This window comes from Salvelinus alpinus, chromosome 2 (genome assembly GCF_045679555.1).
Source record: "Salvelinus alpinus chromosome 2, SLU_Salpinus.1, whole genome shotgun sequence".
In the NCBI taxonomy this organism is placed as follows: Eukaryota; Metazoa; Chordata; class Actinopteri; order Salmoniformes; family Salmonidae; genus Salvelinus; species Salvelinus alpinus.
Window position 1 is genome coordinate 18,859,088 of NC_092087.1, and position 27,248 is coordinate 18,886,335.

General features: G+C 42.7%; 3 protein-coding genes across 5 annotated transcripts; 2 read left to right on the top strand and 1 right to left on the bottom strand.

Annotated features, from left to right (window-relative positions):
* Positions 1 to 63: 63 nt before the first annotated feature.
* Positions 64 to 14,363, top strand: mybl2b (v-myb avian myeloblastosis viral oncogene homolog-like 2b). 2 transcript variants are annotated; one of them, XM_071369219.1, is made up of 15 exons: positions 64 to 173; positions 4,022 to 4,118; positions 4,232 to 4,303; positions 4,462 to 4,554; positions 4,768 to 4,988; positions 5,193 to 5,337; positions 5,440 to 5,493; positions 7,538 to 7,744; positions 7,956 to 8,228; positions 10,435 to 10,607; positions 10,729 to 10,828; positions 10,942 to 11,049; positions 11,146 to 11,262; positions 11,351 to 11,482; positions 11,709 to 14,363. In XM_071369219.1, the coding sequence occupies exons 2-15, from the start codon at positions 4,041 to 4,043 to the stop codon at positions 11,835 to 11,837; spliced, it is 1,902 nt and encodes a 633-aa protein (XP_071225320.1). In that variant the 5' UTR covers positions 64 to 173; positions 4,022 to 4,040; the 3' UTR covers positions 11,838 to 14,363. The 2 variants fall into 2 exon arrangements, with proteins under 2 accessions (XP_071225320.1, XP_071225313.1); XM_071369212.1 differs by lacking the exon at positions 64 to 173 and adding an exon at positions 3,279 to 3,535.
* Positions 1,539 to 2,785, bottom strand: LOC139555849 (uncharacterized). Its single transcript, XM_071369234.1, has 3 exons — positions 2,656 to 2,785; positions 1,799 to 2,506; positions 1,539 to 1,625 (listed from the first exon to the last, which is right to left on the bottom strand). The coding sequence occupies exons 1-2, from the start codon at positions 2,678 to 2,680 to the stop codon at positions 1,800 to 1,802; spliced, it is 732 nt and encodes a 243-aa protein (XP_071225335.1). The 5' UTR covers positions 2,681 to 2,785; the 3' UTR covers positions 1,539 to 1,625; position 1,799.
* Positions 14,364 to 14,870: 507 nt separating the features above from the next.
* On the top strand, positions 14,871 to 24,628 carry LOC139555829 (dolichyl-diphosphooligosaccharide--protein glycosyltransferase subunit 2-like). Of its 2 annotated transcripts, XM_071369225.1 has the most exons (17): positions 14,871 to 15,009; positions 15,541 to 15,728; positions 15,909 to 16,004; positions 16,177 to 16,352; positions 16,565 to 16,640; positions 16,781 to 16,915; positions 17,268 to 17,444; positions 17,720 to 17,838; positions 18,027 to 18,132; positions 18,613 to 18,704; positions 18,815 to 18,929; positions 19,031 to 19,312; positions 20,969 to 21,064; positions 21,336 to 21,411; positions 22,078 to 22,207; positions 23,074 to 23,168; positions 23,953 to 24,628. In XM_071369225.1, exons 1-16 carry the CDS (start codon positions 14,967 to 14,969, stop codon positions 23,123 to 23,125), a joined length of 1,959 nt encoding a protein of 652 aa, XP_071225326.1. In that variant the 5' UTR covers positions 14,871 to 14,966; the 3' UTR covers positions 23,126 to 23,168; positions 23,953 to 24,628. The 2 variants fall into 2 exon arrangements, with proteins under 2 accessions (XP_071225326.1, XP_071225330.1); XM_071369229.1 differs by lacking the exon at positions 23,074 to 23,168.
* Positions 24,629 to 27,248: the final 2,620 nt, after the last annotated feature.

Consider the following 27,248-nt stretch of genomic DNA (forward strand, 5'->3'; position numbering starts at 1 on the left):
AACGTGTTTTCTGTATTCTTCCTGCAGGCACTGACGACAATCTAGAGTTCTACGTGAGGAAGTGTGGGTCCGTCTTGGGGGTGACGGGGAAGTTGGATAAAGACCAAAGGGATACCAAACACATCCTGGAGCACATCTTCTTCCAGGTTGTAGAGTTCAAGAAGCTCAACCAGGTGAGCGATATGACCAATTGAGTCTTTGATAAAGATGCACAGTATTTGTTGATCTAGGCCTTGGTTGACATTCATTTGCGATTAGTGTAATTTAAATGATTTATCCCATCTCTCCTATACAGGAACATGACACACAGACCAGGTTTTCCCAGTTCTGATGACTCTAGCAACCAGTGAGAGTTTGTACATTTTGCAGTGCATTTACACTACATGACCAAAAATTTGGACACCTGCTTGTCGAACATCATGGGCATTAATATGGAGTTGGTCTCCCCTTTGCTGATATAACAGCCTTCCACTCTTCTAGTGGAAAGCCTTCCTAGATGTTGGGACTTGCTTCCATTCAGCCATGAGCATTAGTGAGGTCGGGCGATTAGGCCTGGGTTACAATTCATCCCAAAAGGTGTTTTTGTTCAGACCTTGCACAGGTTATTGTCATGCTGAAACAGGGAATTTACTTCCCCAAACTTTTGCCACGAAGTTGGATTCACAGAATTGTCTAGAACGTCATTGTATGCTGTAGTGTTAAGATTTCCCGTCACTGGAACTAAAAGGGCCTAGCCCGAACCATGAAAAACAGCCCCAGACCATTATTCCTCCAAACTTTAGTTGGCACTATGCAGGTAGCTTTCTCCTGGCATCCTCCAAACCCAGATTAATCCGTCAGACGGTGAAGAGTGATTCAGCGTTCCACTGCGCCAGAGTCCAATGGCGGTGAGCTTTTCACCACTCTAGCATGGGGATCTTAAGCTTGCGTGTGGTTGCTCGGCCATGGAAACCAATTTCATTACGCTCCCGATGAACAGTTCTTGTGCTGACATTGCTTCCAGAGGCAGTTTGGAACTCGTGAGTGTTGCAACCGAGGACAGATTTTTTACACGCTTCAGCATTCCTGTTCTGTGAGCTCCTGTGGCTTACCAATTCACGGCCGAGCCATTGTTGCACCTGGAAGTTTCTACTTCACAATAACAGCACTTAGTTGACCAGGGCAGTTTTAGCAGGGCAGAAATTTGACGATATGTCTGGTTGGAAAGGTGGCACATTTAAAGTCACTGAGCGCTTCAGTAAGGCCCTTCTACTGCCAATGTTTGTCTGAGGAGATTGCATGGCTGTGCACTCAATTTTACACACGTCCGTAACGGGTGTGGCTGAAATAGCCAAATCCACAGTCTAGATCCTTGTATATAGTGTTTCCATTAAATACAAAATGTAACACCATATCCTCCATCAAACTGAAGAGATAGTTGATTTGTTTAGTGTTCTAAATGTGGGAAACCTCATACAATATACATTTGATTTAGTATGTTTGTGCTATAGTATCATAAATGTTGGCATTTGTCATTCCCTAAATACTCAGAGGCATTGTCGATTTAATCAATACAAAACTTTATTTACTTTAAAAGGTTCATGTAAAATAAAATTCACAGGCATCTTGAATATCCTCCTTAAGGTCTGTAAAGGTGAAATAAGAGAACATGTCAATATACAAGCCATTAAACAAACTCTGAAGTCTTAGTTTAACTAGGACATCTCATGCCAGGTCTGGCCCACTTACAGCAAAAATACTTTCTGGCCAGGACACAGCAGCAACTAAAAAAATAAGTCACTGAACCGGAGAATCTTACCTCAACTTTTCAGTACAGCACTGTCACATCCCCACTTTGGCTTGTCAAAACCTGTAGGGATGGCTGTGCGTCTCTGCCATTCATCCTCAGCTGCTGATGCTGAACCTGAGGTCTGGCTCAGGCTGGAACTGAGACTAGAACCCATAGTGACCTCCTTCCAGGACCTCTGGTTGTCCTCTGTGTTATTTCCATGTGGGGGTGAGCCTGACCAGATCAGGGAGATCTCAGCCAGGGATGGTGGTGCAGACTGGAACTTGGGACTCCAGGTAGTCTCCAACGTGCTTGACTCAAGGATCGGTTTTGGACTGTTAGTCTCAGGTCGGATTAGGGAGACCTCCCAGGCAACCTGCGAGGCAGTCAGATCAATGTAGGACAGATCCAATGGGCAGGCTAGTTTGGGTTTCTGGAGGAGGACCTGCTCAGCGGGAGTAGAGGACTTGCTCTCTACAGGTATAGTGAGCCGTGGTGTTTGTGTAGCCTCCTTAGAGTTCAGGTTCATGGCTTGAGAGGGGGACACAGGGTTGGGAGACTGACACAGGGAGGCCAGGAGGGATTGTTCAGAACCATAGTACTCAACAACAATTCTATTTGGAGGCAGCACCGATGTGGACTGTCCCATCAGTGACAGAGCAGACACAGACAAACTCTGGTCCAAGAAGCCTCTGTCAAACTCTGAGGGAGATGGGCACTGAAAACTCATGGATGCATCTGTAAAGCAAATAATTCAACGCAGTTAAAATGTCTCACCACCACATGATTTAACATGCAATTGTTTTGATTATTCTTCATATTAATTAGCATAAATGTACCCTATGCAGAGATTCAAATTGCTTTGCCAAATAAATCTGTTTTCTTACCAGCACTGGCAAGTTCCTCATCCATGTTTTTAGACAATCATTGAATGGTTGCCTAATTACAATGCAGCTTGTTTTTAATCTGCTGGTTGATTGTCTCACCTGTTTGTTAATGAAGGCCCGCAACGATAAGGTGGAGGGGGGTGTATAATTAAGCAAAAATGCCCGAGGGGATGTGGTATATGGCCAGTATACCATGGCTAATGGCTGTGTCCAGGCATATTGGCCATATATCACAAACCCGGACATGCATTATTGCTATTATAAACTGGTTACCAATGTAATTAGAGCAGTAAAAATAAATGTTTTGTCATATGGTCTGATATACCATGGCTGTCCGCCAATCAGCATTCAGGGCTCGAACAACCCAGTTTATAGTTTGTGATAAAAGTGAGCATTTATCTCTAGTCTTTATATGCATGAATAGATATGAATAGTTTATTCGGTAGACAGAGAAACAGCATTGTGAAAAGTCACTAGTCAGACAATCCGGGCCAATTAAAAAAAATAATATATATATATATATTTGTGTCCCTTGACAAATCATAGGAACGAATCAATGACTATATGAACAAATAGAACGTTTCAATTCTGCGCGCGCACACCTCTGGTCACGTCACTCCCGGGAAAGCCGTGAGCCTGCGAGAAAAGAAGCGCGCGAGATAGGAACTTGAGCGCGGACTAGTGTGTTGTCTGCAATCCAGTGTACCTACCCCAGCGACAATTCGATTTTTTGTTTTTACCAACGTGGATTATATACGACAAACAGACTTTCTCCTATAATATAGTTTGTAAATATATGCACGACGTGGCCCAAAAAATATATACAATATATTTTAGTGATGGAGGTAAAGCAAAGGGAAATGTCCTGGTGGTCGCGCGGGTAAGTAGTTAGCTAATCGGATTCTAACCTTTGTTATTGTTAGCTACAACAGCAGTTGGATAAATAACAATGCCCATATCCTAATGTTATTTTTAAGAGGACGGGGATCTATGTACAATTTTATAATATGAGATTACTGAATGTCATCGATTATTTTTGCGCATTTACGTGATTTGACCGCGCTTTTGTCACCCCACCAGTTGAGGTCGACGTCAGATGTTGCTAACTAACGTTACAGTAGTCAAATCATGGCATGAAACAATAAATTAGCGAATGTTCTAATGCATACCGTAGTAATCAGAGAGCACAAACGTTTACTAGCTCACATAATCTGTTGCTTGTAGTAAGTACTTAGTTAGGTATAAAAATGCTTTGTTTGAGAATTCTGTGACTAACACCCAAGCCAGCTACTTTTCAGTACAATGCATGTGCGCCCTTTGCATGAGTTTGATCTCGACCACCACACCCTGTTGCTTGTCTTTTTAGAGAGGATGGGGAGGAGGCAATGTATCAGGACACTGACTCTGACGTGGCTGAACAGAGAGACTGTGGAAAGGTCAAAGTGAAATGGACACAAGATGAGGTGAGTTCATGTCCCCTTACACATCCCCCACCAATGCTGATCTATAAATGGTTGGTTATTTGGAATGGGCTAGTTACTTAGCTCTTCATAAAATGCCTGTACTTTATTCTCAGGATGACAATCTGAAATCGTTGGTCCAAAACCGGGGGCCAAATGACTGGAAATACATTGCCAGCATTTTACCGGTGAGCGAGTTCGACGGAGTACAGTATATATTCTGTTATATCCAGTTGACAATACAAATAATACAACTGAAGGGTTAAAATATTAAATACATTCTGAAGGCGTGTGTGGTTTATTTTGCATTAAATCATTAACTGTATGGTAACGCTGTATGGCACAGAATCGCTCAGAACACCAGTGCCAGCACCGCTGGTTGAAGGTTCTGGATCCAGATCTGGTCAAAGGGCCCTGGACCAAAGAGGAGGACGAGAAGGTTAGTTGTGATGGTGACTACTCTACAATCAGTTTTACTAGACTTCTTTGTGAGAGAAACTTTAGTTGTTGAGTTTTACCAATAGTTGTTCAGTCAGCTCTACTTTCAACTGGCTGCTTTGACTCCTATCTAAGGACAGCCTCCGGGTGGCTTGTACTACCACTCAGAGGCCACATTTTCAGACGGCCACCAACCCTGCATTCCTCTCCACAGGTGATAGACCTGGTGAACAGGTATGGCAACAAGCAGTGGGCTATCGTGGCCAAGCACCTGAAGGGCCGGCTGGGGAAGCAGTGCCGGGAACGCTGGCACAACCACCTCAACCCGGACGTGAAGAAATCCTCCTGGACAGCAGAGGAGGACCTCATCATCTACAAGGCCCACTGCATGCTGGGAAACCGCTGGGCTGAGATCGCCAAGCTGCTTCCCGGAAGGTAACTGTGTTGACATGTACTCCAGCTAAGAGAGTCACTCTGACATGTCTGAGCTGAAATGTCAGGATCACTCAGAACAGTTTATTAGTCTCCACATATTTTGTGATAAATGCAATTGAATGGATTGGAGTTGGATTAGTGCTCGACTTATACACTAGCTATATCTTGATTACTACAACATTATGTTCAAATTTCACGTTCCAGGACAGATAATGCTGTGAAGAACCACTGGAACTCAACCATCAAGCGTAAGGTTGAGATGGGCTTCTACAGCAGGGTGGATCCTAATCTGAAATGTCAGCAGATGGAACCAGAAGAGAGCATGGCCCACCACAGTAGAGATCAGCAGGTTGGTTCCTTCTGAAATCAGTTTGACAACATCTGGGCTATGCTCAAACTAATCCTTGTTATAATGTTTTTCTGTGAACCATGATTTGTTATGTCTCTACAGATGGACAATGGTGGTTCTATGGAGAGGGAACCAGACCAAGACCCCACACTGCCGGTAAAATGCAAACACTGCTAACTTCTATGGGGGAAAGCAGATCAACTTGAGTGTTTTATATTATAAATGCAGTGCCTTCGGAAAGTATTCAGAACCTTTCCCTTTTTCTACCATCTGTTACATTAGACTTATTCTAAAATTGATGAGAATTGTTATTTATTTAATCAATCTACACAAAGCAATAACAGGTTTTTAGTTATTTTTGCAAATGTATTAAAAATAAAAAATACATCTCTTATATAAGTATTCAGACCCTTTGCTATGAGATTCAAAATTGAGCTCAGGTGCATCCTGTTTCCATTGATCAAGTCCACCTGTGGTAAATTCAACTGATTGGACATGATTTGGGAAGGCACACACCTGTCTATATAATGTCCCACAGTTGACAGTGCATATCAGAGCAAAAACCAAGCCATGAGGTCGAAGGAATTGTCCGTAGAGCTCCGAGGCAGGATTGTGTCAAGGCACAGAACATTTCTGCAGCATTGAAGGTCAAGAACACAGTGGCCTCCATCATGCTTAAATGGAAGACGTTTGGAACCACCGAGACTCTTTCTAGAGCTGGCTGCCCGGCCAAACTGAGCAATCAGGGGAGAAGGGCTTTGGTCAGGAAGGTGACCAAGAACCCGATGGTCAGCCTCCCGGGTGGAGCAGCGTCACTACAGCCTGGGGTTCAATCCCAGGCTCTCACAACCGGCCGTGACCAGGAGTCCGATAGGGTGGTGCACAATTGGCCCAGCATCGTCCGGGTTAGGGAAGGGTTTGGCTGGGGGGGCTTTACTTGGCTCCTCACGGTCTAGCAACTCCTTGTGGCGGGCCTGCAGGCTGACTTCAGTTGAAAAGTGTTTTCTCCGACACATTGGTGCGGCTGGCTTCCGGGTTAAGCGAGCAGGTGTTAAGAAGCGCGACTTGGCGGGTCATGTTTTGGAGGACGCATGACTCAATCTTTGCCTCTCCCGAGCCCGTTGGGGAGTTGCAGCAATGAGACAAGATCGTAATCATGAAAAAGTTTTTTTATAAAATAGGTACCCCGATGGTCACTCTGACAGAGCTCCAGAGTTCCTCTGTGAAGATGGGAGAACCTTCCAGAAAAACAACCATCTGCAGCACTCCACTAATCAGGCCTTTATGGTAGAGTGGCCAGACGGAAGCCACTCTTCAGTAAAAAGCACATGACAGCCCGCTTAGAGTTTGCCAAATGCACCTAAAGGACTCTCAGACCATGAGAAACAAGATTCTCTGGGCTGATGATACAAAGATTGAACTCTTTGGCCTGAATGCCAAGTGTCACATCTGGAGGAAACCTGGCACCATCCCTACGGTGAAGTGTGGTGGCAGCATCATGCTTACGGGATGTTCTTCAGCTGCAGGGACTGGGAGACTAGTCAGGATCGAAGGAAAGATGAACAGAGCAAGGTACTGAGAGATCCTTGATGAAAACCTGCTCCAGAGCACTCAGGACCTCAGACTGGGGCGAAGGTTCACTTTCCAACAGGACAACGACCCTAAGCACACACCCAAGACAACGCAGGAGTGGCTTCGGGACAAGTCTCTGAATATCCAGCCAGAGCCGGCACTTGAACCCGATCGAACATCTCTGGAGAGACCTGAAAATAGCTGTGCAGCGACGCTCCCCATCCAACCTGACAGAGCTTGAGAGGATCTGCAGAGAAGAATGGGAGAAACTCCCCAAATAAAGGTGTGCCAAGTTTGTAGCGTCATACCCAAGAAGACTCAAGGCTCTAATCGCTGCCAAAGGTGCTTCAACAAAGTACTGAGTAACGGGTCTGAATACTTATGTAAATGTGATATTTCTGTTTATTTTAAATTTTTATACATTTGAAAACATTTCTAAAAACCTGTTTTACCTTTGTCATTTTGGGAGTTTTGTGTGTTAGAGCATGTGCATGTTAGAATATTACTAGTTTATACTAGTCTTCAAGGTAGTACACATTGCTCTTGTAGCTGTGTGTGTGTACATATTCATTTAATCTATTCTTCTGGATCTCCATTCTGTTTTTCAAGCTTATGTCGCTCCCTACAGGAGAATGCCAGTACATCCACTGTAAGAGGCGGACCGAAAGAAGCAGGCTCCCACAAGGCTGTCTCTCCTCAACAGTCAAAGACCCCCAAAAGTGAGCCAAACACCCCAGGAGGTGAACTGAATACCAGTAGCTGGGTGGTGGACAGCTCAGGCTTCCTCTCTCCCAACGGCCCAGCCTTAAAAGAGGTGATGGAGATGGTGGATGGGGTAAGAGTGCTGGATGTGGTCATAATACCTCTGTCTTCTGAATTTCACCACGTTCATCTTCTGCTTTGAATGGAACACCAAAGAGATCTCATTTGATGATCAGATATGGCAGACAAGATGTCTGACTATTTTGGTATGAATTAGTTTGGCAAATTATATTTATTTTCATAAATTCTTCCTTACTTTGTTTCTGTTTCTTTTCATCTACGAGGACCTGGATGGCTGGTGTAACATGGCTGTCTTTGATCTGCCCGAGGAGAGCCAGAGCCCAGAGCGGACCCAGTTCCGTCTGGAGGGCAGTGCCCTACAGGAACTCAGTAAGGGTAACCGGGGGGAGCTGATCCCCATCTCCCCTGGAGGAATCACCCCACCTTCCATACTGAACCGCCGCAGCCGCCGTCGCATAGCTCTGTCCCCTGACTCCAACAACTCCAGGACCCCCAAGAGCACCCCGGTCAAGATCCTGCCCTTCTCTCCCTCACAGGTAATGGCTCAACCACCATGACCTAACACAGTAAAATGACTCGTCACTTCCATTGTTTTGTACATAATCACGTGGTCAAAAACACATTTTACCATGTTTAATTTCCCTAAAATTAAATTCCATATTTTTATTTATATATAAAATAAAATAAACACCTTTATTTAACCAGGTAGGCTAGTTGAGAACAAGTTCTCATTTACAACTGCGACCTGGCCAAGATAAAGCAAAGCAGTTCGACACATACTACAACAACACAGAGTTACACATGGAATAAAAAAACATTCAGTCAATAATACAGTAGAAAAAGTCTATATACAGTGTGTGCAAATGAGGTAGAATAAGGGAGGTAAGGCAATAAATAGGCCATGGTGGCGAAGTAATTACAATTTAGCAATTAAACACTGGAATGGTAGATGTGCAGACTATGAATGTGCAAGTAGAGATACTGGGGTGCAAAGGAGCAAGATAAATACATACATTATGGGGATGAGGCAGTTGGATGGGCTATTTACAGATGGGCTATTTACAGATGGGCTATGTACAGATGGGCTATGTACAGGTGCAGTGGTCTGTGAGCTGCTCTGACAGCTGGTGCTTAAAGCTAGTGAGGGAGATATGAGTCTCCAGCTTCAGTGATTTTTGCAGTTTGTTCCAGTCATTTGCAACAGAACTGAAAGGAGAGGCGGCCAAAGGAAGAATTGGCTTTGGGGGTGACCAATGAGATATACCTGCTGGAGCGCGTGCTACGGGTGGGTGCTGCTATGGTGACCAGTGAGTTGAGATAAGGTGGGGCTTTACCTAGCAGAGACTTGTAGATGACCTGGAGCCAGTGGGTTTGGCAACGAGTATGAAGCGAGGGCCAGCCAACAAGAGCGTACATGTCGCAGTGGTGGGTAGTATATGGGGCTTTGGTGACAAAACGGATGGCACTGTGATAGACTGCATCCAATTTGTTGAGTAGAGTGTTGGAGGCTATTTTGTAAATGACATCATCGAGGATTGGTAGGATTGTCAGTTTTACGAGGGTATGTTTGGCAGCATGAGCGAAGGATGCTTTGTTGCGAAATGGGAAGCAGATTCTAGATTTCATTTTGAATTGGAGATGCTTAATGTGAGTCTGGAAGGAGAGTTTACAGTCTAACCAGACACCTAGGTATTTGTAGTTGTCCACATATTCTAAGTCAGAACCGTCCAGAGTAGTGATGCTGGACGGGCGGGCAGGTCGGGCAGCGATCGGTTGAATAGCATGCATTTAGTTTTACTTGCATTTAAGAGCAATTGGAGGCCACGGAAGGAGAGTTGTATGGCATTGAAGCTCGTCTGGAGGTTAGTTAACACAGTGTCCAAAGAAGGGCCAGATGTATACAGAATGGTGTCGTCTGCGTAGAGGTGGATCAGAGAATCACCAGCAGCAAGAGCGACATCATTGATATATACAGAGAAAAGAGTCGGCCCGAGAATTGAACCCTGTGGCACCCCCATAGAGACTGCCAGAGGTCCGGACGACAGGCCTTCCGATTTGACACACTGAACTCTATCTGAGAAGTAGTTGGTGAACCAGGCGACGCAATCATTTGAGAAACCAAGGCCGTTGAGTCTGCCGATAAGAATGTGGTGATTGACAGAGTCGAATCCCTTGGCCAGGTCGATGAATACGGCTGCACAGTAATGTCTCTTATCGATGGCGGTTATGATATCGTTTAGGACATTGAGTGTGGCTGAGGTGCACCTATGACCAAATCTGAAACCAGATTGCATCGCGGAGAAGGTACGGTGGGATTCGAAATGGTCGGTGATCTGTTTGTTAACTTGGCTTTCGAAGACCTTAGAAAGGCAGGGTAGGATGGATATAGGTCTGTAGCAGTTTGGGTCTAGAGTGTCTCCCCCTTTGAAGAGCGGGATGACCGCGGCAGCTTTCCAATCTTTGGGTATCTCTAGATGATACAAAAGAGAGGTTGAACAGGCTAGTAATAGGGGGTTGCAACATTTTCGGTAGATCATTTTAGAAAGAGACGGTCCAGATTGTCTAGCCCAGCTGATTTGTAGGGGTCCAGATTTTGCAGCTCTTTCAGAACATCAGCTATCTGGATTTGGGTGAAGGAGAAATGGGGGAGGCTTGGGCGAGTTGCTGTGGGGGGTACTATTGCAAATGGATGTTAGGTGTCATATTAGTGAAATGGTTTCTAAATGAGGTGTGTGTTTCCAGTTCCTCAACATGTGGACCAAACAGGACAACTTTGAGCTGGAGAATCCATCTCTCACCTCTACCCCAGTGTGCAATCAGAAGTCTGGGGTTACCACACCACTACACCGTGACAAGACTCCACTCACACAGAAGGAAAACTCTGTTTGCGCATCCAAGCTGTACCCAAACTCAGTGTATGTAATAAGGCATTATTGATAAACAATTGTCTTGTATGCGCCAAGTTATTATTGGCATGGTATATGATTAATCTCTCGTAGCAGTAGAGAATTATATTTAGTTTGTCTTTTTATAAAGGTTCATCACACCCAACCACAAGTCAAATCTTGACACCACTCCGCGGACTCCAACTCCATTCAAAAATGCCATGGAGAAGTATGGTCATCTGCGACCAATGGTGAGTCCCTCACTTGCTAGTGTTGTCAATGAAAGCACCTGGATTGTCAGAAGATTTGTATGGATAATTTCTTCAATATCCTGCTGAAAATAGTTTATTTCTGTATGTCTTAGCCTCAGACTCCGAATGAGGAGGACTTGAAAGAGGTCCTCTTGAAAGAGGCTGGGATTGAGCTGATTGTGACGGATGAGAGTCCACCTGAGCAAAGACGCAAGCAGGTGGTGAGTATGATGAAATTTTACGATAATTTACTTACACAGATGATGCTTCTGTCTTATGAAATGGTCTGACTATGTGGTCCATTCCTTTGCTTCCAGCATCGGCCTCCAATGAAGAAAGTGCGTAAATCTCTGGCTCTGGATGTCATGGACTGCAAAGAGATAGTCACTGCCAGGCATCAGTCCATGAAGTCCGAGCCCAAAACCTTTTCTAAGGTACATCCATTAGAAATGGATTGAATTCTGCTGTTATTGTTGATGGTGATTTCCTCCATTGATTTGTATATTGTCATCCTTGTGGCAGGCTGAGATGTCTCTCAACTCCTCGTCCTTTTGTATGAAGACTGAAGATAAAGAGGAGAATGTTCTGGATCAGGGCTTCTGTTTAGGACCCAGTGAGAGTGGTGCATATTCCAACACAGTGCCCCCAACCCCAGTGAGTACTCTAATGAAACGCTACCATTGGCTGCTATCTAAGTTAAATAATTATTATATAGCTGTTTATTTGTATACTATATCATAAACATGAGTTTTCTAATAGCCTGTAATGCACACATCTATTTTGTTGTACATGTCCTTTATCATCTTTTGTAATGGTTTCCATGTCCCTCTATTTGTCTGTTTGCATCTGAAGTTATTGATATGCTTTGCTGTGTTCTCAGATGTCCAAGGCATGGGAAGCAGTGGTATGTGGACGTACTAAGGACCAGCTCATAATGACAGAGAAAGCAAGACGTTACCTCCGTTTACTGAAATCCCACGCTCCTAACCGGGCCCTCATCCTGTCCTGAGCCCTCACCAACCTCATCCTCTCTGCAGACATTTCCATTGTGTTAAACATAGGGTTGCAAAATTCTGGGAACTTTCAATAAATTGCCTGGTTTTCCCAAAATCTCGTTTCCTCCAACCGCGACTTCTAGAAAACCAGGGAATTTATTGAAAGTTCCCGAAATGTTGCAACCCTAGTTAAAAACTCCCCCGTGTCGATGTATTTGGAAAGTATTCAGAGCCCTTGACTTTTTCCACATTTTGTTACCTTACAGCCTTATTCTAAAATGGACTAAATAGTTTTTTCCCTCAATCTACACACAATACCCCATAATGACAAAAAATACATACCACATTTACATAAGTATTCAGACCCGTTACTCAGTACTTTGTTGAAGCACCTTTGGCAGCGATTACAGCGAGTCTTCTTGGGTGTGACCTTACAAGCTTGGCACACCTTTATTTGAAGAGTTTCTCCCATTCTTCTCTATAGATCCTCCCAAGCTCTGTCAGGTTGGATGGGGAGCGTTGCTTTACAGCTATTTTCAGGTCTCTCCAGAGATGTTCGATCCGGTTCAGGTCCGGGCTCTGGCTGGGCTACTGAAGGACATTCAGAGACTTGTCCTGAAGCCACTTCTGCGCTGTCTTGGCTGTGTGCTAAGGTTGGGAAGAGCCGCATTAAAACATGGTCGTTGTTAGGGGTCGTTGTCCTGTTGGAAAGTGAACCTTCGCCCCAATCTGAGGTCCTGAGTGCTCTGGAGCAGGTTTTCATCAAGGATCTCTCTGTACTTTCTTCCGTTCATCTTTCCCTTGATCCTGACTAGTCTCCCAGTCCCTGCTGCTGAAAAACACCCCCACAGCATGATGCTGCCACCACCATACTTCACCGTAGGGATGATGCCAGGTTTCCTCCAGATGTGACGCTTGCCATTCAGGCCAAAGAGTTCAATCTGGTTTCATCAGACCAGAGAATCTTGTTTCTCATGGTCTGAGAGTTTGGCAAACTCCAAGCAGGCTGTCATGTGCCTTTTACTGAGGAGTGGCTTCTGTCTGGCCACTCTACCATAAAGGCCTGATTAGTGGAGTGCTGCAGAGATGTTAGTCCTTCTGGAAGATTCCCCAATCTCTACAGAGGAACTCTGGAGCTCTTTCAGAGTGACCATCGGGTTCTTGGTCACCTCGCTGACCAAGGCCCTTCTCCCCCGATTGCTCAGTTTGGCTGGGGAGCCAGCTGTAGGAAGAGTCTTGGTGGTTCCAAACTTCTTCCATGTAAGAATGATGGAGGACACTGCTCTTGGGGACCTTCAATGATGCACAAAGTTTTTGGTACCCTTCCCCAGATCTGTGCCTTAACACAATCCTGTCTCTGAGCTGGTCTGAATACTTATGTAAATAAGGTATATTTTTATTTTTAATACAATTGCAAAACATTCTGTAAATCTCTTCTCACTTTGTCATTATGGGGTATTGTGTGTAGATTGAGATGTTTATTTATTCCATTTTGGGATAAGGCTGTAACTTAACAAAATGTGGGAAAGGGGGAGGGGTCTGAATACTTTCCGAAAGCACTGTATATATGGAGATAGTTTAGTGCCTTTTAAAATAAAAGGTTAAATACACCCTGGCTTAGACTCTTAAGGATTAAATATGGTAAACATGTTTCAATGCGTCTCTTCCCAACCTTAGGCAGCGTTTATACAGGTAGCCTGAGTAAACCCAGCCTTTATTGTGTTGGTATTTTCAATGATAGCATGGTTTTATGTTTATAAAACAAAATTTTGCAACAAAAAAAGTATCGTGCTGTGTTGAGAATGCTCAACTGAAGTAATGTTTTCTCAGTCCTAGATACTTGTAAATATGGAAAGAATTGTATTGTAGGGCAACTTTATGGATATATAAGTGTTTAAAATGTAATGCAGTTTGAATCTACACGCATCGTTCTCTAGTAAAGGTCTTAACACTGTGCAAAAACAATTTAATCCACACTTAAATCAAATTTGTCATACTCAAATGTAATAGAAAGGTCTAAATGTTTTCATTTTGATATCTAAAGTTCACATGTCATTTTGCACTTACATCTATCAGTATTGGAGTTGTTTGTAACTATGTTTGTCATGGTTGCGTTTGATTACCTGATCAATCAATAATGAATCGAAACAAGTTGACTCACAGGCGAACAGATGGTTGGTGAGGTTGCAGAAATGTTTGTTTCCTATGATCTATTTTGACAATATGTAGTCAACTGTAGTTGTATTATAGGCTGCTATTTTAAGAATAGAAGCATGTGAGGTGAATATGCATCACCATAGAAGAATCATACACTCGGGTTGCCCTATTCTCATGTCCAAAATGTTAAGAGGAACAGAATTTTTCTACTGAAACCTGATAATGTTCTGTGCAGATAACAAAATGTATAAGAATCTCATTTTTTTACTAATGTAAACAAACTAAAAATATTAAATTATATGAACAATTTGTAAAATTATCTGTGCATTTACAATGTGTGATTGAAAAAGTATTAAATGTATGTTGTCTTTTTATTGACTTAATCGGTGGGTGAGCTATTGATTTTGTGATAAATCATTGATGGGCCAGATTAGGAATTTTGAGTGTGGCTTGTTTCTTGATGAGGACCAATGAAAAACGAACACAATGCTCATGTGAACCCGCCCCTTTTTGTGTTGAGGGGCAGTCACATGAGCCCGGTAACGTTTGAAAGGCACTGAAATAGAATGTAAATGTATAATATTTGCACAGATTATACCCGATTATTTGATATACATTTTTTGTTGTTATTCTGGCCCACATTTCAGACATGTCCAACAACCCTCTGGTTCTGATATCAGAACGCGTTCATTCATTTGCAGCAGTTAGTTGTAACCAATTATACGAATAGGGGTAACGACACTAGCTGTCAGATTTGACATTTCATAAAACAAAGCATCTGAGGATATATGATTTTAAAATATTTTATTGTAATATATTTGGGAAATAATACGTTTTGTGATAGGTGGTTGTTTAATAATAACACATACCAAGTCTGAAAATGCAATTACCACCCCATGTCTTTGAAATGGTAGTCTCCAAGGCTTGGAACCCGGAAGCAATTGCGGCTCTTAGGTGACGATACATTAGACGACAAGAGTGGGCAAATGATCTATCTATACATCATTGGAGTGGACATGGCCCAGCCTCGTAAGTATAAAGAGTTGTTTCTAAATACGATCGAAATAAACTTCTAATTCCTAGTTGCCACCCAAATTGAGTAATATCGTCTAGCGCTGATTTTGATATTGCTAAAGTCTACAAATGGTGCGTGCAGGTATGTAACGCCTGGACTCCAGGCTGGAGTGACAGGACCTATGTGGAAGCTAACGTTAGCAGGTAGCTAGGATGTCGTAGACTCGTAGTTAACTATATATTGCAATACATGTAACGTTACATCATCATGAATACCATTGGATTGTATACAAATGTACGTTGTCTGTATTATGATTGCCAACGTTAGTGAGCTTGTGTAAAATCTATCGCTCACGTTAGCTGGTTAGCTAGCTTTCTAGCTGGTTCCTCTAGTTAAGAAATGGAGTGTTCTGCATGGGTTGCTGTGCAATGGTTGCATGATCGAGACCACAAACAAGTCTACATTTCTAAAATGGGAACTCAAATAGTTGCGATCTTCCCTCTCCTACTGACCTGGCTGTAACCATCATGCATGTGTCCCCACAGGTATGTTCTGCTTGGTCCTCCTCACGGTGGCTCTCGGGGCCCAGGCTCTGACCCCATCACATCACCTCTCCCTGTCAGACGTGGAGAGACTTAAAGGCCTCCTGAGCCAACCCTTCACAGACCTGGCATCAGCATACTACTCCATCGTTGGTTTGAGCAAGCTTGGAGCCTCAGTTGCTGATGAAAATGTAAGAAAATTAGCCTCTAATTATTGAAGGAAAGAGGCTTGACTGTTGTATCCAAAACGTGTAGCCTATGGCATGTTTAGTTACCTTAGGCTATTCACTTCCATAATCACCACAATGTTTACCTATGTGTTTTACTGTACAGCTTGTTGCCTTATTAAATCCTTGTTTTTTATTTTGCAGGATGCCTGTCAGTTTCTGAAGGCCCAATTGGACCCCATGAGTGTCGACTCCCTCTTCTTCACTGCTGAGGCCAGTCAGGCCATCTCAGACTGTGAGGTAAGTAGTCCTATAGGGAGCTTACTTATGTATGACAAATTTGCTCTTCCAGTAACATAAATGGTGGCTTGCATGGACTTAAGACAACATTTATGATGGTGGTTTTGGATGCTCTGCCAGTGAAGTCCTCGCTTAGCTCTGTGTTCTCCCTCTTTATTAATTACTTATTTAGATGCCAGTATCCAACGAGACCCGTGACATCCTTCTGGCAGCAGTCAGCGAGGACTCTACAGTGACACAGATCTTCAGAGCTGTCAGCGCCCTCAGTTCCCTGGGGCTTCCTCTGGCTTCACAGGAAGTCGTCGCTGCCCTCGTCTCCCGTATTGCCAAGGAGGACAACGTCTTGGCGTGAGTAATACCCGCTGGCCTGGCAGATGGAACAGACTTGCTGCTGAATCATTTCTTTGATCATTTGGGTTTTTGAACTTCATTGTTACTTTGTCCTTTCTAACAAACTTCGCTTTTGAACAGATAACGCATTCCTATGGCCATTGATCTAAAGACTTAACACCGCTTTGTCATAGTAAAGTGACTGTTCTTTTTCTTGTCTCTCTGTACAGGATCACTACTGCACTCCAGACTGCCACCCGTCTCTCCCAGCAGGCTCAGCTCGGAGGAATCCTGGAGGAGATTGAGGTGAGTTTCACAAGCCCACCAGGTGGTGCTGTGCTACAGGTTTTGTCAGGTGAATTACTTTGCAAAGTTGCAAATTTCTCTCATGCAAACTGGATTCTCAAGCAGAGATGTTGTATTTGAACCTTTCTCTCCCTCTTAAGGATCTGGCAGCACGATTGGATGACTTGGGTGGAGTGTACCTCCAGTTTGAGGAGGGACTTGAGGCGACCGCCCTCTTTGTGACAGCAGCCTACACACTGTCAGACCATGTGGACACGGCGCCTCCTCTGAAAGAGGTAACCTGCTGTCACCATTTATGTGGGTGGTAGAAGAGACGCAGGTTGCATGAGGGGGGGGGGATTTTTTCCCCCCCTGATCATGTGTTCTGTATTAGATCTCTGGAATGGAACTCCAGAGTAGCTTGCTTACTTTCTCCTGTTTATTTTATATTTCTCGTGTCTTTTTGTTCTACTTGACTTTTACAAAACAAATAGTACTACTGATATCGATTACTGCATTGTTGGGAAAGAGCAAGCAAGAAAAGATTTTCAGTGTACTTGTGCACGTGACAATAAAACTTGAAACTCCAGCTATCTTCTTATCAGATTACTTTAAATGTGGAACTAATGTGAGCTGTTATCCCCACAGGACCAGGTGATCCAGCTGGTGAACTCTGTGTTCAGTAAGAAGTCCTGGGATTCCCGGTCTGAGGCGTTCAGCGTAGCCTGTGCTGCTGCCGCCCTCTCCAGAAACCGCTTCCACGTGCCAGTCATCGTCAGCACCCAGGGGCCTGCCACAGTCTCCCACAGCCAGCCAATCCTGCATGTATGCTCTCCTCTACTACTCCAGTGTTTATCATCCAGTGACATTTAAAAAAATAATATATATATATGATTTAGATGTCATCAATTGGAAACACATTTGAAGGATGTCACATGAATATTGTTGTTTCTTACTTGAGCCCAAACCTTGTTGACATGAACACTAGTGGACCTTGAGGAGCAAAAGGTTCAGTGCCCTTGCTAGTCCACCACTGGGCAATGGTCTCACACATTTTCTTTTCACTGACCCTTTATCTGCCTCCTTGTCTTTACCCACAGCTTCTGGTGACAGACATCCTGTCCAATCCTCTTGCCTCAGCCAATGTGCTGGTGGAATCTGCTCAAGCTGTAGCCTCTAAGAGTGTTGTACTCAGCCAGGCACCTTTCTCCCTCAGAGAGTAAGTATGGTAGACAGACCGATTTGAATTTGTCTGGGCAATAATTTTGTGTAGATTAATATTGAGTGTTATAGATTCCAAGCTTTAATCAATTCTTTGCTGTCAAGGAAATGTCTCTGCTGTTCATGTATGTTATTTGTATGTCAGCGTTGTAGTGTTTGTAATAATTATTTCCAACTGTTTTACAGTGGCATTTTTGAACTTAACTTCATGGCTAGCCAGCCAGCCAGTGGATATTACCAGTTTACTGTGGCTGTCACCGGGGACAGCCGATTGGTTGCCAATCAGGTTGAGGTGAGCTTGTCTTCTATTGAAGAGAAATTTATTGGGAATCATTTGGTACCCAGATGTAACATAAACAGAATCTTCTATATAGTATTTGGAAGTTTAGCATTTTCTTAAATGGGGGCATGGTACACACAATACCAAGTATAAAAGGTCTATAGTTTTGGATTTGTTATTTTGAGAACCATCAATTAGTCTAAATGTTCTAGTTGTTGGAAGTTAAGTCAGAGTTGCCTCTTTGGGATTTGTCAGAAGGTTAGCAGTTCATTGTGCTTGCCAAGGAAGGTTATTCTTACAAAGTAGCCTTTTTCATTAGCATACATATCTTTTTATGTTACTTGACCAGGTATCAAAACTATTAACCTCTAGCATTTTACTTTAGCTTTCTCTGACTCACCATACATGTGACAATCACTCTGCTTCATTTGAATTTCATCATATAAATTCCATTTAATTCCTTAATTTCTCTCTCTCTCCACCTGCCTTCAGCTGAAAGTGAAGGTGTCCACTGACGTAGCCATCACTAATATGGACCTGTCTGTAGTGGATAAGGACCAGAGCATCGGCACCAAGTCATCCAGGTCAGAGAGCCCAACCACGTATATGAAGGCCTTTTTAATACTGACCAATAACACAGAGGTTGTCCTTACCCATAGCCACACAAAATAAATTTAAACTATGTCATTTTCAGGGTGGACTATCCCTTCAAGGCCAAGGGCTCCTTTACTGCAGACAGCCATCAGAACTTTGCCATGACTTTCCAGTTAGTGGATGTCAACACGGGAGTAGAGCTCACTCCCCACCAGGTATTTGGCTTTTCCTGTGTGAACATTTTTATGTTCTGCTCTCATTCTGTCAACATTGCATTGTGCTACACCTCTTGAGGGTATTTTGATTTTCTTTCCAGACCTTTGTGAGGTTTCACAATCAGAAAACTGGCCAGGAGGTTGTGTTTGTTGCTGAACCTGACAGTAAGAACCTTTACAAGTTTGAGCTGGACACAGCAGAGAGGAAGTCTGAGTTTGACTCCATGTCTGGGACCTATGTCCTCCACCTCATCGTGGGAGATGCCACCTTGGAGAACCCCATTCTGTGGAACGTGGCTGATGTTGTCCTGAAGTTCCTTGATGAGGAGGCCCCAGCAGCCATCCAGTCCAAGACCCTTTACATGCCCAAACCAGATATTCAGGTTAACAACAAGCCAAACACTTGCATATCATTTAACATTGTGATGAGTTATGTAACATTTAGCTGTTTCGCTACTCTTGAGGCTACTAGTCATAGCTTGAAATGACTAATGAAGATGAGATAAATCTAACTCTGGTGCATAGTTGCTGATAGATAAACTAGTTAAGTGATAATGCTCGAGAAGCTGGTGTTTTGATATATTGGCAAACCGTGCCAATATATACTCAACACCGGCTTCGAGGGCATTATCACTTTGATACAACGGGTTAACAACATATTCAAATACTGATTGACATATTTTCATTAACATTATTTTCATGAATTTATTCATAATATTTCATCCTTCCACAAAATTTAGTCCCAACACAAATCTAGCTTGCTACCCAAGCCAGCTGGTCGTTTGTTCTATCGGTTTGGCAGCTAGAGACGTGGCCGATTCGTTCAGTCTTTTTGTTCTGTATCTATGGACGCAACCCAGTCGTTCGTTCTAAATGTTCTATTTCCATACTGGCTGGCAACGTAATTATCCCTTACTTGCTAGCTAGCCAACCAGGGCTAACTTAGTCATGTCAAACTAACAGAAAAGTAGCCGCATTTGTTTAAGCTGTTTTCTAGTGACATTTATCTGGACACATCCATGACAATGAGCTAATGAGGCGCGCATAGAAAATGTGCTCACTCATCAGGACACTTGTTAAGAGGAGCTAGTCAACAACACAGCTAACACAATAACTTCCAACTGAAACTGGAATGACTGCAAACTAGCTGCACATTGTTTAGTTTGATCTTTTTTCAATTGACATTTCTTTGTGTATACAGTAATCCCTCGTTTATCGCGGGGGTTACGTTCCGAAAATGACCCGCGATAAGTGAAATCCGCGAAATAGAAAACTTTTTTTTTTTTTTTACAATTAGCAACTATTACATGTATACAAATACAGTGACTCACGTGTAGGCCGTTTCGTCGACATTATGGGTTTAGGAGATGTTCGAAATTACAAGATAATTTGGCCAACTTAATGTAAATTTGCCAAGCTGTTTTATGTACGTACACATAACTGCACGAGACGACAAAATGATAGCACAATTCGTAGCATGTTTTGATACAAGAAGCGGGAGTGAGTTTTTAGCGAATCAGAATGCAGAGCACAATGCACCAAAAAAAAAAAAAATATGCATTATGAAAATCCGCGAAATAGCGAATCCGCGATAAGTGAACCGCGAAGTGGCGAGGGATCACTGTATATCCATAAAAGTTATGCTGATTCATGATTTCGACTGGCTGTGAAAAGCTGCCTTCCTGTCTGGCTTTGAATTTGAATATTGAAACAATGTTGCAAATGTCGGAGAGAAAGACAGCAAGGTTTATACAAATCTCTGTTGAAAACTAAATGTTAGTCTAAAAGAAATGTCAGATTATGTCTAGATGCTTTATATAGTGGAGATCAAGTTTAGAAATTGCTGGGCTGATGAGACAATGAATTGCGCAGTCAGATGGAACAGAGTAAATAGGCATTTTAACTTCATAGATTTAGCTGGTGGTAACTTGTGGAATAGACACCGGCTGCAATGCAATTTTAACCATTCAGGATTAGACCCACCCGTTGTATAATAAATGGATAAATAATGACTTGAATGATGTTCTCCTCCTCTGTAGCACTTGTTCCGGGAGCCTGAGAAGAAGCCACCCACGGTGGTGTCCAACACCTTCACAGCCCTCGTCCTCTCACCGTTTCTCCTGCTGCTTATTCTGGTGAGGCTCACTTTACTTCTCTGTTTGGAACTGTTTAATGGTAACCTTTTAGAAAGGGTTCAAATCTGCCTCTATTCTGTCTGTTTTTTGTATTTACCCAGGCTTAGAATAAAGCTATGTATTTTCTATGACATTTACAGTTTTGAGTGATGACATTGTCCTTACTGTTTAAGGCTTGGATCACTGCATTGTGTGCTACCTGGACAATCTATTTTCAGATCCTTTGTACTGCTGTGGTATAGTTTATTCTTCTCTCCCCCTCTCTGTTCAGTGGTTCAAACTCGGGGCCAACATCTCAAACTTCAGCTTCTCCCCCAGCTCTGTGCTCTTCCATGTGGGCCACGCATGTGAGTACTGAGCAATGATGTAGTTCTGAGTCTAGGATTACAATGGAAACTACTGGCATTGTCACTCCACAGATACAGTGCTTTCAGAAAGTATTTACACCCCTTGACATTTTCCACATTTTGTTGTTACAAGGTGGGATTCTAATTGAAATTGTTGGTCAACGATCTACAAAAAAGAATCGGCAATGTGAAAGGAAAAATTATATACTTTTTTAATGAATAATAGAACACTAATATATCTTGATTAGATGAGTATTCACTCCCAGAGACAATACATGTTAGAAACACATTTGGCAGCGATTACAGCTGTGAGTCTTTTTGTGTAAGTCTCTTAAGAAATGTACACACCTGGATTGTACAATATTTGCCCTTTTTATTATTAAAAAAATTCTTCAAGCTCTGTCAAGTTGGTTTTTGATCGTTGCTAGAAAGCCATTTTCATGTCTTGCTTTAGTTTTAAGTCAAAACTGTAACTATTCACTCGGGAACATTCAATGTTGTCTTTGTAAGCAACTCCAGTGTAGATCTTGCCTTGTGTTTTAGGTTATTGTCCTGCTGAGAGGTGAATTTGTCTCCCAGTGTCTGTTGGAAATAACGTTTTCCTCTAGGATTTTGGCTGTGCTTAGCTGTATTCTGTTTATTTTTACTCTGTTCTGGTTGTTTCAGGCATGCTGGGTCTGATGTACGTCTACTGGACTCACCTCAACATGTTCCAGACCCTCAAGTACCTGGCTATCATCGGCAGTCTCACCTTCCTGGCTGGAAACCGCATGTTGGCCCAGAAAGCAGTGAAGAGGTATGGCCAGAGCTCTACGCTGACCTTTTTTACAAGGAGCACGTGTGAAAATTTGAAAAAATGTTGTCGCACAGTAAGAAATTTAGGAGCACAATTAAACATGTTTCAGGTACTTAAGCTAGAATCCTTAATTTCTCTAGACGCACTGGTGCTCATAAATAAAGAATGCGCTGTCAAATATTTAGGCGCATATGCAAGTAACATGGTCGCACTGTAGAGCCCTAGGTTAGGTATGGCTCCTGTTAGTCTGTGTTGCGATCGCTGTCAGGGTTTCTTTCTGGAGAGCTCTCGACCACAGGTAGAAAGTTTGACCTATTTTTAATATGACAAGGACTCTGGGGATTTTAATATGACAAGGACTCTGGGGATTTTGGACCTCTTTGTTGGTTGTCAGAGATGTGGCTGACTACTGTTCACTCAGGGCCCTTGAGAGGGTGTGTAAGAGCCTACGGTGGCGCACTGCCCCCTTGGTGTGTGCCTCCACTGTAGAGCGTATAACCACTGGGACCATGAGGGCCTGGCCAGATTGCACCGTGTGGGTGATTCCCCTCACTTCTTCAACATGTAAATCTCTCCAAAGGCCATAGAGACACAGAGGTAATACGTGTGTCACTGGCTGAAGACGTCAAGGTCTAATTGGCCAGTTTTACTGTGGAATTACTGCACCTTGTTCATGCCAATTTCTAACCGGGTCCTTTCAACCATTTGCTAGTCTAATGATCCTTCTGGTTGATGTGGATTTAATTTCAGTTGATGAATCTTGACTTGTTTCTGCTTGCTTTTCTTTCTTTAGCCACTGTCTCCTATAGTGACTGCCTGTCTCCTTAACTCTCCTGTGTACTCCTTGCTACATTTCTCTTTTTCAGGATTGCCGCAGAGCAAAGTTGTAGGTTGGCAAAGTATAGGAGCCTGCGGTAAAGGCCTGTTTTCTAATAACAAAGGGCCAGTCTTCCAGGCTGAAGTAAGGGCATCTCTATGGACTGCATCCCAGTGCATCCCCATTGCCCTGTCTAATGCATGGCTGTGTGGTGCAGTCAGGGCTCTCTCTATCTAGTGTTCTGGCCAGCATCTTGCTCATCCCACCACAAAATCATCTGCTCACCTTTTACAGCTGGGACTATAAACCAAAAGTGATCAACACCAACCATACCGATCACTCATCGCAGGCATTTTGCTGATATCGTTCATTACGATAAGTAGCCTATTCTAGAGAGATGTGAAATTGAAAGGAGTTTGCTAATATGGGTTATTTGTTAATGGGACAATTTATGGCTACAACCATCAAACTAGTAGTAGTTTAAAGGAAAATAAAATAAGCTGTGGTGCACATTGTTATTAACCTAGCACTCTATTTATCTTTATTGCATCAGTTCAGGCAATTTATTGCGATATGGATTTTTGTCCATATCACCCAGCTCTATCACCTTTAACACCATTTTATTCATCTTCATATTGCCTGCCATTGTACATAGTTATTCTCAGATGCAACGTGTGTGGTGTGTCATCATTGGCTGAGCTCAGAATTAACCTATGTCATCCTGATTGTTCTGCAGTTCATGTTCTGTTGCTGAGAAAGTCCTGTACACTTCATCTTTATGCTGTAAAGAAATGCATGAGGAAGTTTTACACATCAGATGTGTTAAACATGTATCCAGGACTTGTCATTCCGTTAACAGGCTTTAAATTAGATGATTGTTTAAAGTGTACAACAAACATTCTAATGTATGTATTTTCTTCTCTTGCAGACTTGCAAGTAAATGACAAGATTGAAGAAGATTTAAAGATGCTTAGTTTTTGGTTTTCAAGGATTCGTTTGACACATCGTCAACCATCAGACTGTCAGAGGTTATTCCATGAATCCAATGGACAATTTGAAATGCAGTTTAACTTTTTCTTTTTCAACTTGAAAATAATAAATGTTCTAGTCAAAGGTGTTGGTAGAGGGTCCGGACAGACTCTCACTGACACAATACTCCTACTGAGGGGTGGAAAGCTAACCATCCTTGCACTTCATTTTTCTGTGACTGTTGCAAATGCCTTTTTTCATATATATATTTTTTTCACCACAGGCTTAGGGATATCATTTGTGGTTTCATAATGTAATTGGGATGGATTAGTTTTTTTGTACGTTCCAGATTCTCTGTGCCCATCTTACCACTGCTATGTATCAAAAGGTGCGTCAAGAAGTAAGCCATTGATTTTTTTTACAAGGCTTTTTGATGGAGGTTTATTGATGGTGTCTTCACTGACATGTTCATCATAAGTCTGTAATGTATGCTTGTCTTCTCAATGAATTACATGTGGAGGGTGTGAGCTATTTTCCCCTTACAATAAAGACCTAACCCCCTCTAGAACAACATTTTGATGGGTAATTCTAAAAAATCACATGTTTTTGTAATGAAATAAAGAAATGGGGATTAATAAGTGTACTGCTTTTTCTTCTGGGTGCAATACACCCTTTGTAGTGTTGTAATATTTTTAAAAGTACTTAATAGTGCTTTTGCAATAAATGTATTGGATGAAGGAAACTAACTCTGCTTTGTGGAAACTGTGCGGTTACGTTATTCAGTACAATTGTGTTTGGCAGAGTAGTGTATGAACTGAGCAATGTGTTAATTTGAACTCTAAGCATTGATAGGAAAACAGCATATTTTTTTCCTCTGAAAAAAAGAAAGTATCGTCATGACATACTTTCAGGTCATTTGAAGAGTGGTGTTTAGGGTAGGAGATCGCCAGACACATCGCCAGATACATCGCTTATATTCGCTACGTAGAAGTCTGGAAGAGAACCGTAAGTAGGAATGTCAGTTAACTCCTAAAATGCATTTCCATGTGACAACACACTTCACAGATGACAAATTGGTAATGTACACTATACACATAAAGTGCATTCATTTCTAAACGGTAAAACAGATATGCATGAAAATACCCTCAAATAAAAGGTGACACTTTACTATAGCTTCATATAAAAGAAAATACGTTTGCTCTCAAATCCAAAATGCTGGAGTATAGAGCCAAATGAAAAGTTTTAGCTTCACTGTCCAAATAAATACGTAGGGGAGTGTAAGTACGTGTATGCCTTGAATGCTTACAAATAGCTTGTTTTAACTTGACTGCTGTAAATCATGAGATTTTCAAACTGCGTTCTGTGTGGGAACTGTACATCGGCTTCTTGACATTGTTTTGCTGTCCCCTGTAACTCTGTTTTCTCTGAATGGATGTGAATTTCCGTTTGTAGGTGCCCTTTCAAATGTCTGACTGGCACTTCACTTTATGGCTCCCAGCTTCTTCTCTGGGTTTAAAATACTGAAAACAAAGAGAGAAAGAATGTACTACGTTCTGTATAAACATCTGCATTGCTTCTATACTTTTGAAGCATTTTTATTCTGGTGGAGTTGTACAATTAAATACAGTATCATAACCACGACCATACGCTGGCCATGTTCCAATTCTTGTCTGCAATGGCTTCCCTCCCTTGTCTCCTCGCTACCATAAAAAAGTGATCAGTTTATTCAGATGTAATGAAGGGGCCTTGAATGGAAGGAGACAAGTAAAGGAAACAAATGTAAAAGCTATTGGGACACTACGGAAGGAACCTTCCCTTACTACCGTAGTACAACAATGACAGAATACTGGACAGAAAACGGATTTCGGAAATGTTGCAAGAATAGTTCTAAAAAAGAGAAGTGTGCAGCATCTCTCACAATGCTGTATGTTGTGTGTGCAACTCTTATAGCTATTTTAGCATTTACGACACACTTGCACAACTTTACTTGCTTGACATAGGTCAAGTTTCTGCCCGACTAGATGCGGAGGCATTGCAATGCGTCAACCAATGGTTGCATGCCACGCCATCGACTGTGCAGTCAGGCATCAGATTGCTATATCATATGTGGTTAGTTGATATGTTAAATACCTATCGAGGCGCTGTAGTCGGGGAGGAACTCGACCTTGAACTCGTCTGTGTGTTTGCCAGTACTGTACCTCACTGGCCGTGTTCAAGAACATAAAACATTTAAGATTAGGATCACTTTATTGGTCAATTACACACAAGGTCCAACCAAAATGTTACTTCAGCTTTTAACCCAACCCCTCCGATAGACACATGTTTTGGAGAGGTGCAGGGAGCTGCCACACTGGGCACCTGCGTAGCTGTTGTTGTGGGTGGTTATGTGCCTTGCAGGCAATGGCATCTAGGATCTGATACCAGCAACCCTCTGGTTGCCAGCTCACTTCGTGACAGATTTTTCTTATTGACCCAGAATTCGAACTGGCAACCTTGACTCTCTAACTGGTAGGTTACCTGCCACCCTATTCATAGGTAAATAGTGTCTGACTGACTGATCTGCAAATAATATTGAGTAGTTATTTATGATGCAAGGTGATTTGTAAATCAGTCAGTCTCGACTTGCCTTTAAATTCTGCTTTAATGTCAAACGCACCCGTTATCATCAGTCAAAATGTATAATGGATTGCCCCCTGCTGTTTATCTATGAGATTACGTCAGTGTTCAAACGTGCTGCAATGCCGCACACCCACGCCCACCCACACAACTATTGATCCAAAAGATGCACTGAATGTACAAAACAGCGTATTTAAATTGAGTTACACCCCCTTTTGCCCTCAGTACAATCTCAATTCGCTGGGGGTATGGACTCCACAGGGATGCTGGACCATGTCGACGCCAATGCTTCCCACAGTTGTGTCAAGATGTCTGAATGTCCTTTAGGTGGTGGACCATTTTTGATACACACATGAAACTGTTGAGCGGGAAAAACCCAGCAGTGTTGCAGTTCTTGACACACTCAAACCAGCGCGCCTTGCACATGCTACCATACCCCGTTCAAAGGCACTTCAATATTTTGTCTTGCCCATTCACCCTCTGAATGGCACACATACACACTCCATGGCTTAAAAATCATTCTTTAACTTGTCTCCTCCCCTTCATCTACACTGATTGAAGTGGATTTAACAAGTGACATCAATAAGGGATCATAGCTTTCACCTGGATTCACCTGGTTGGTCTATCAATGTCATGGGA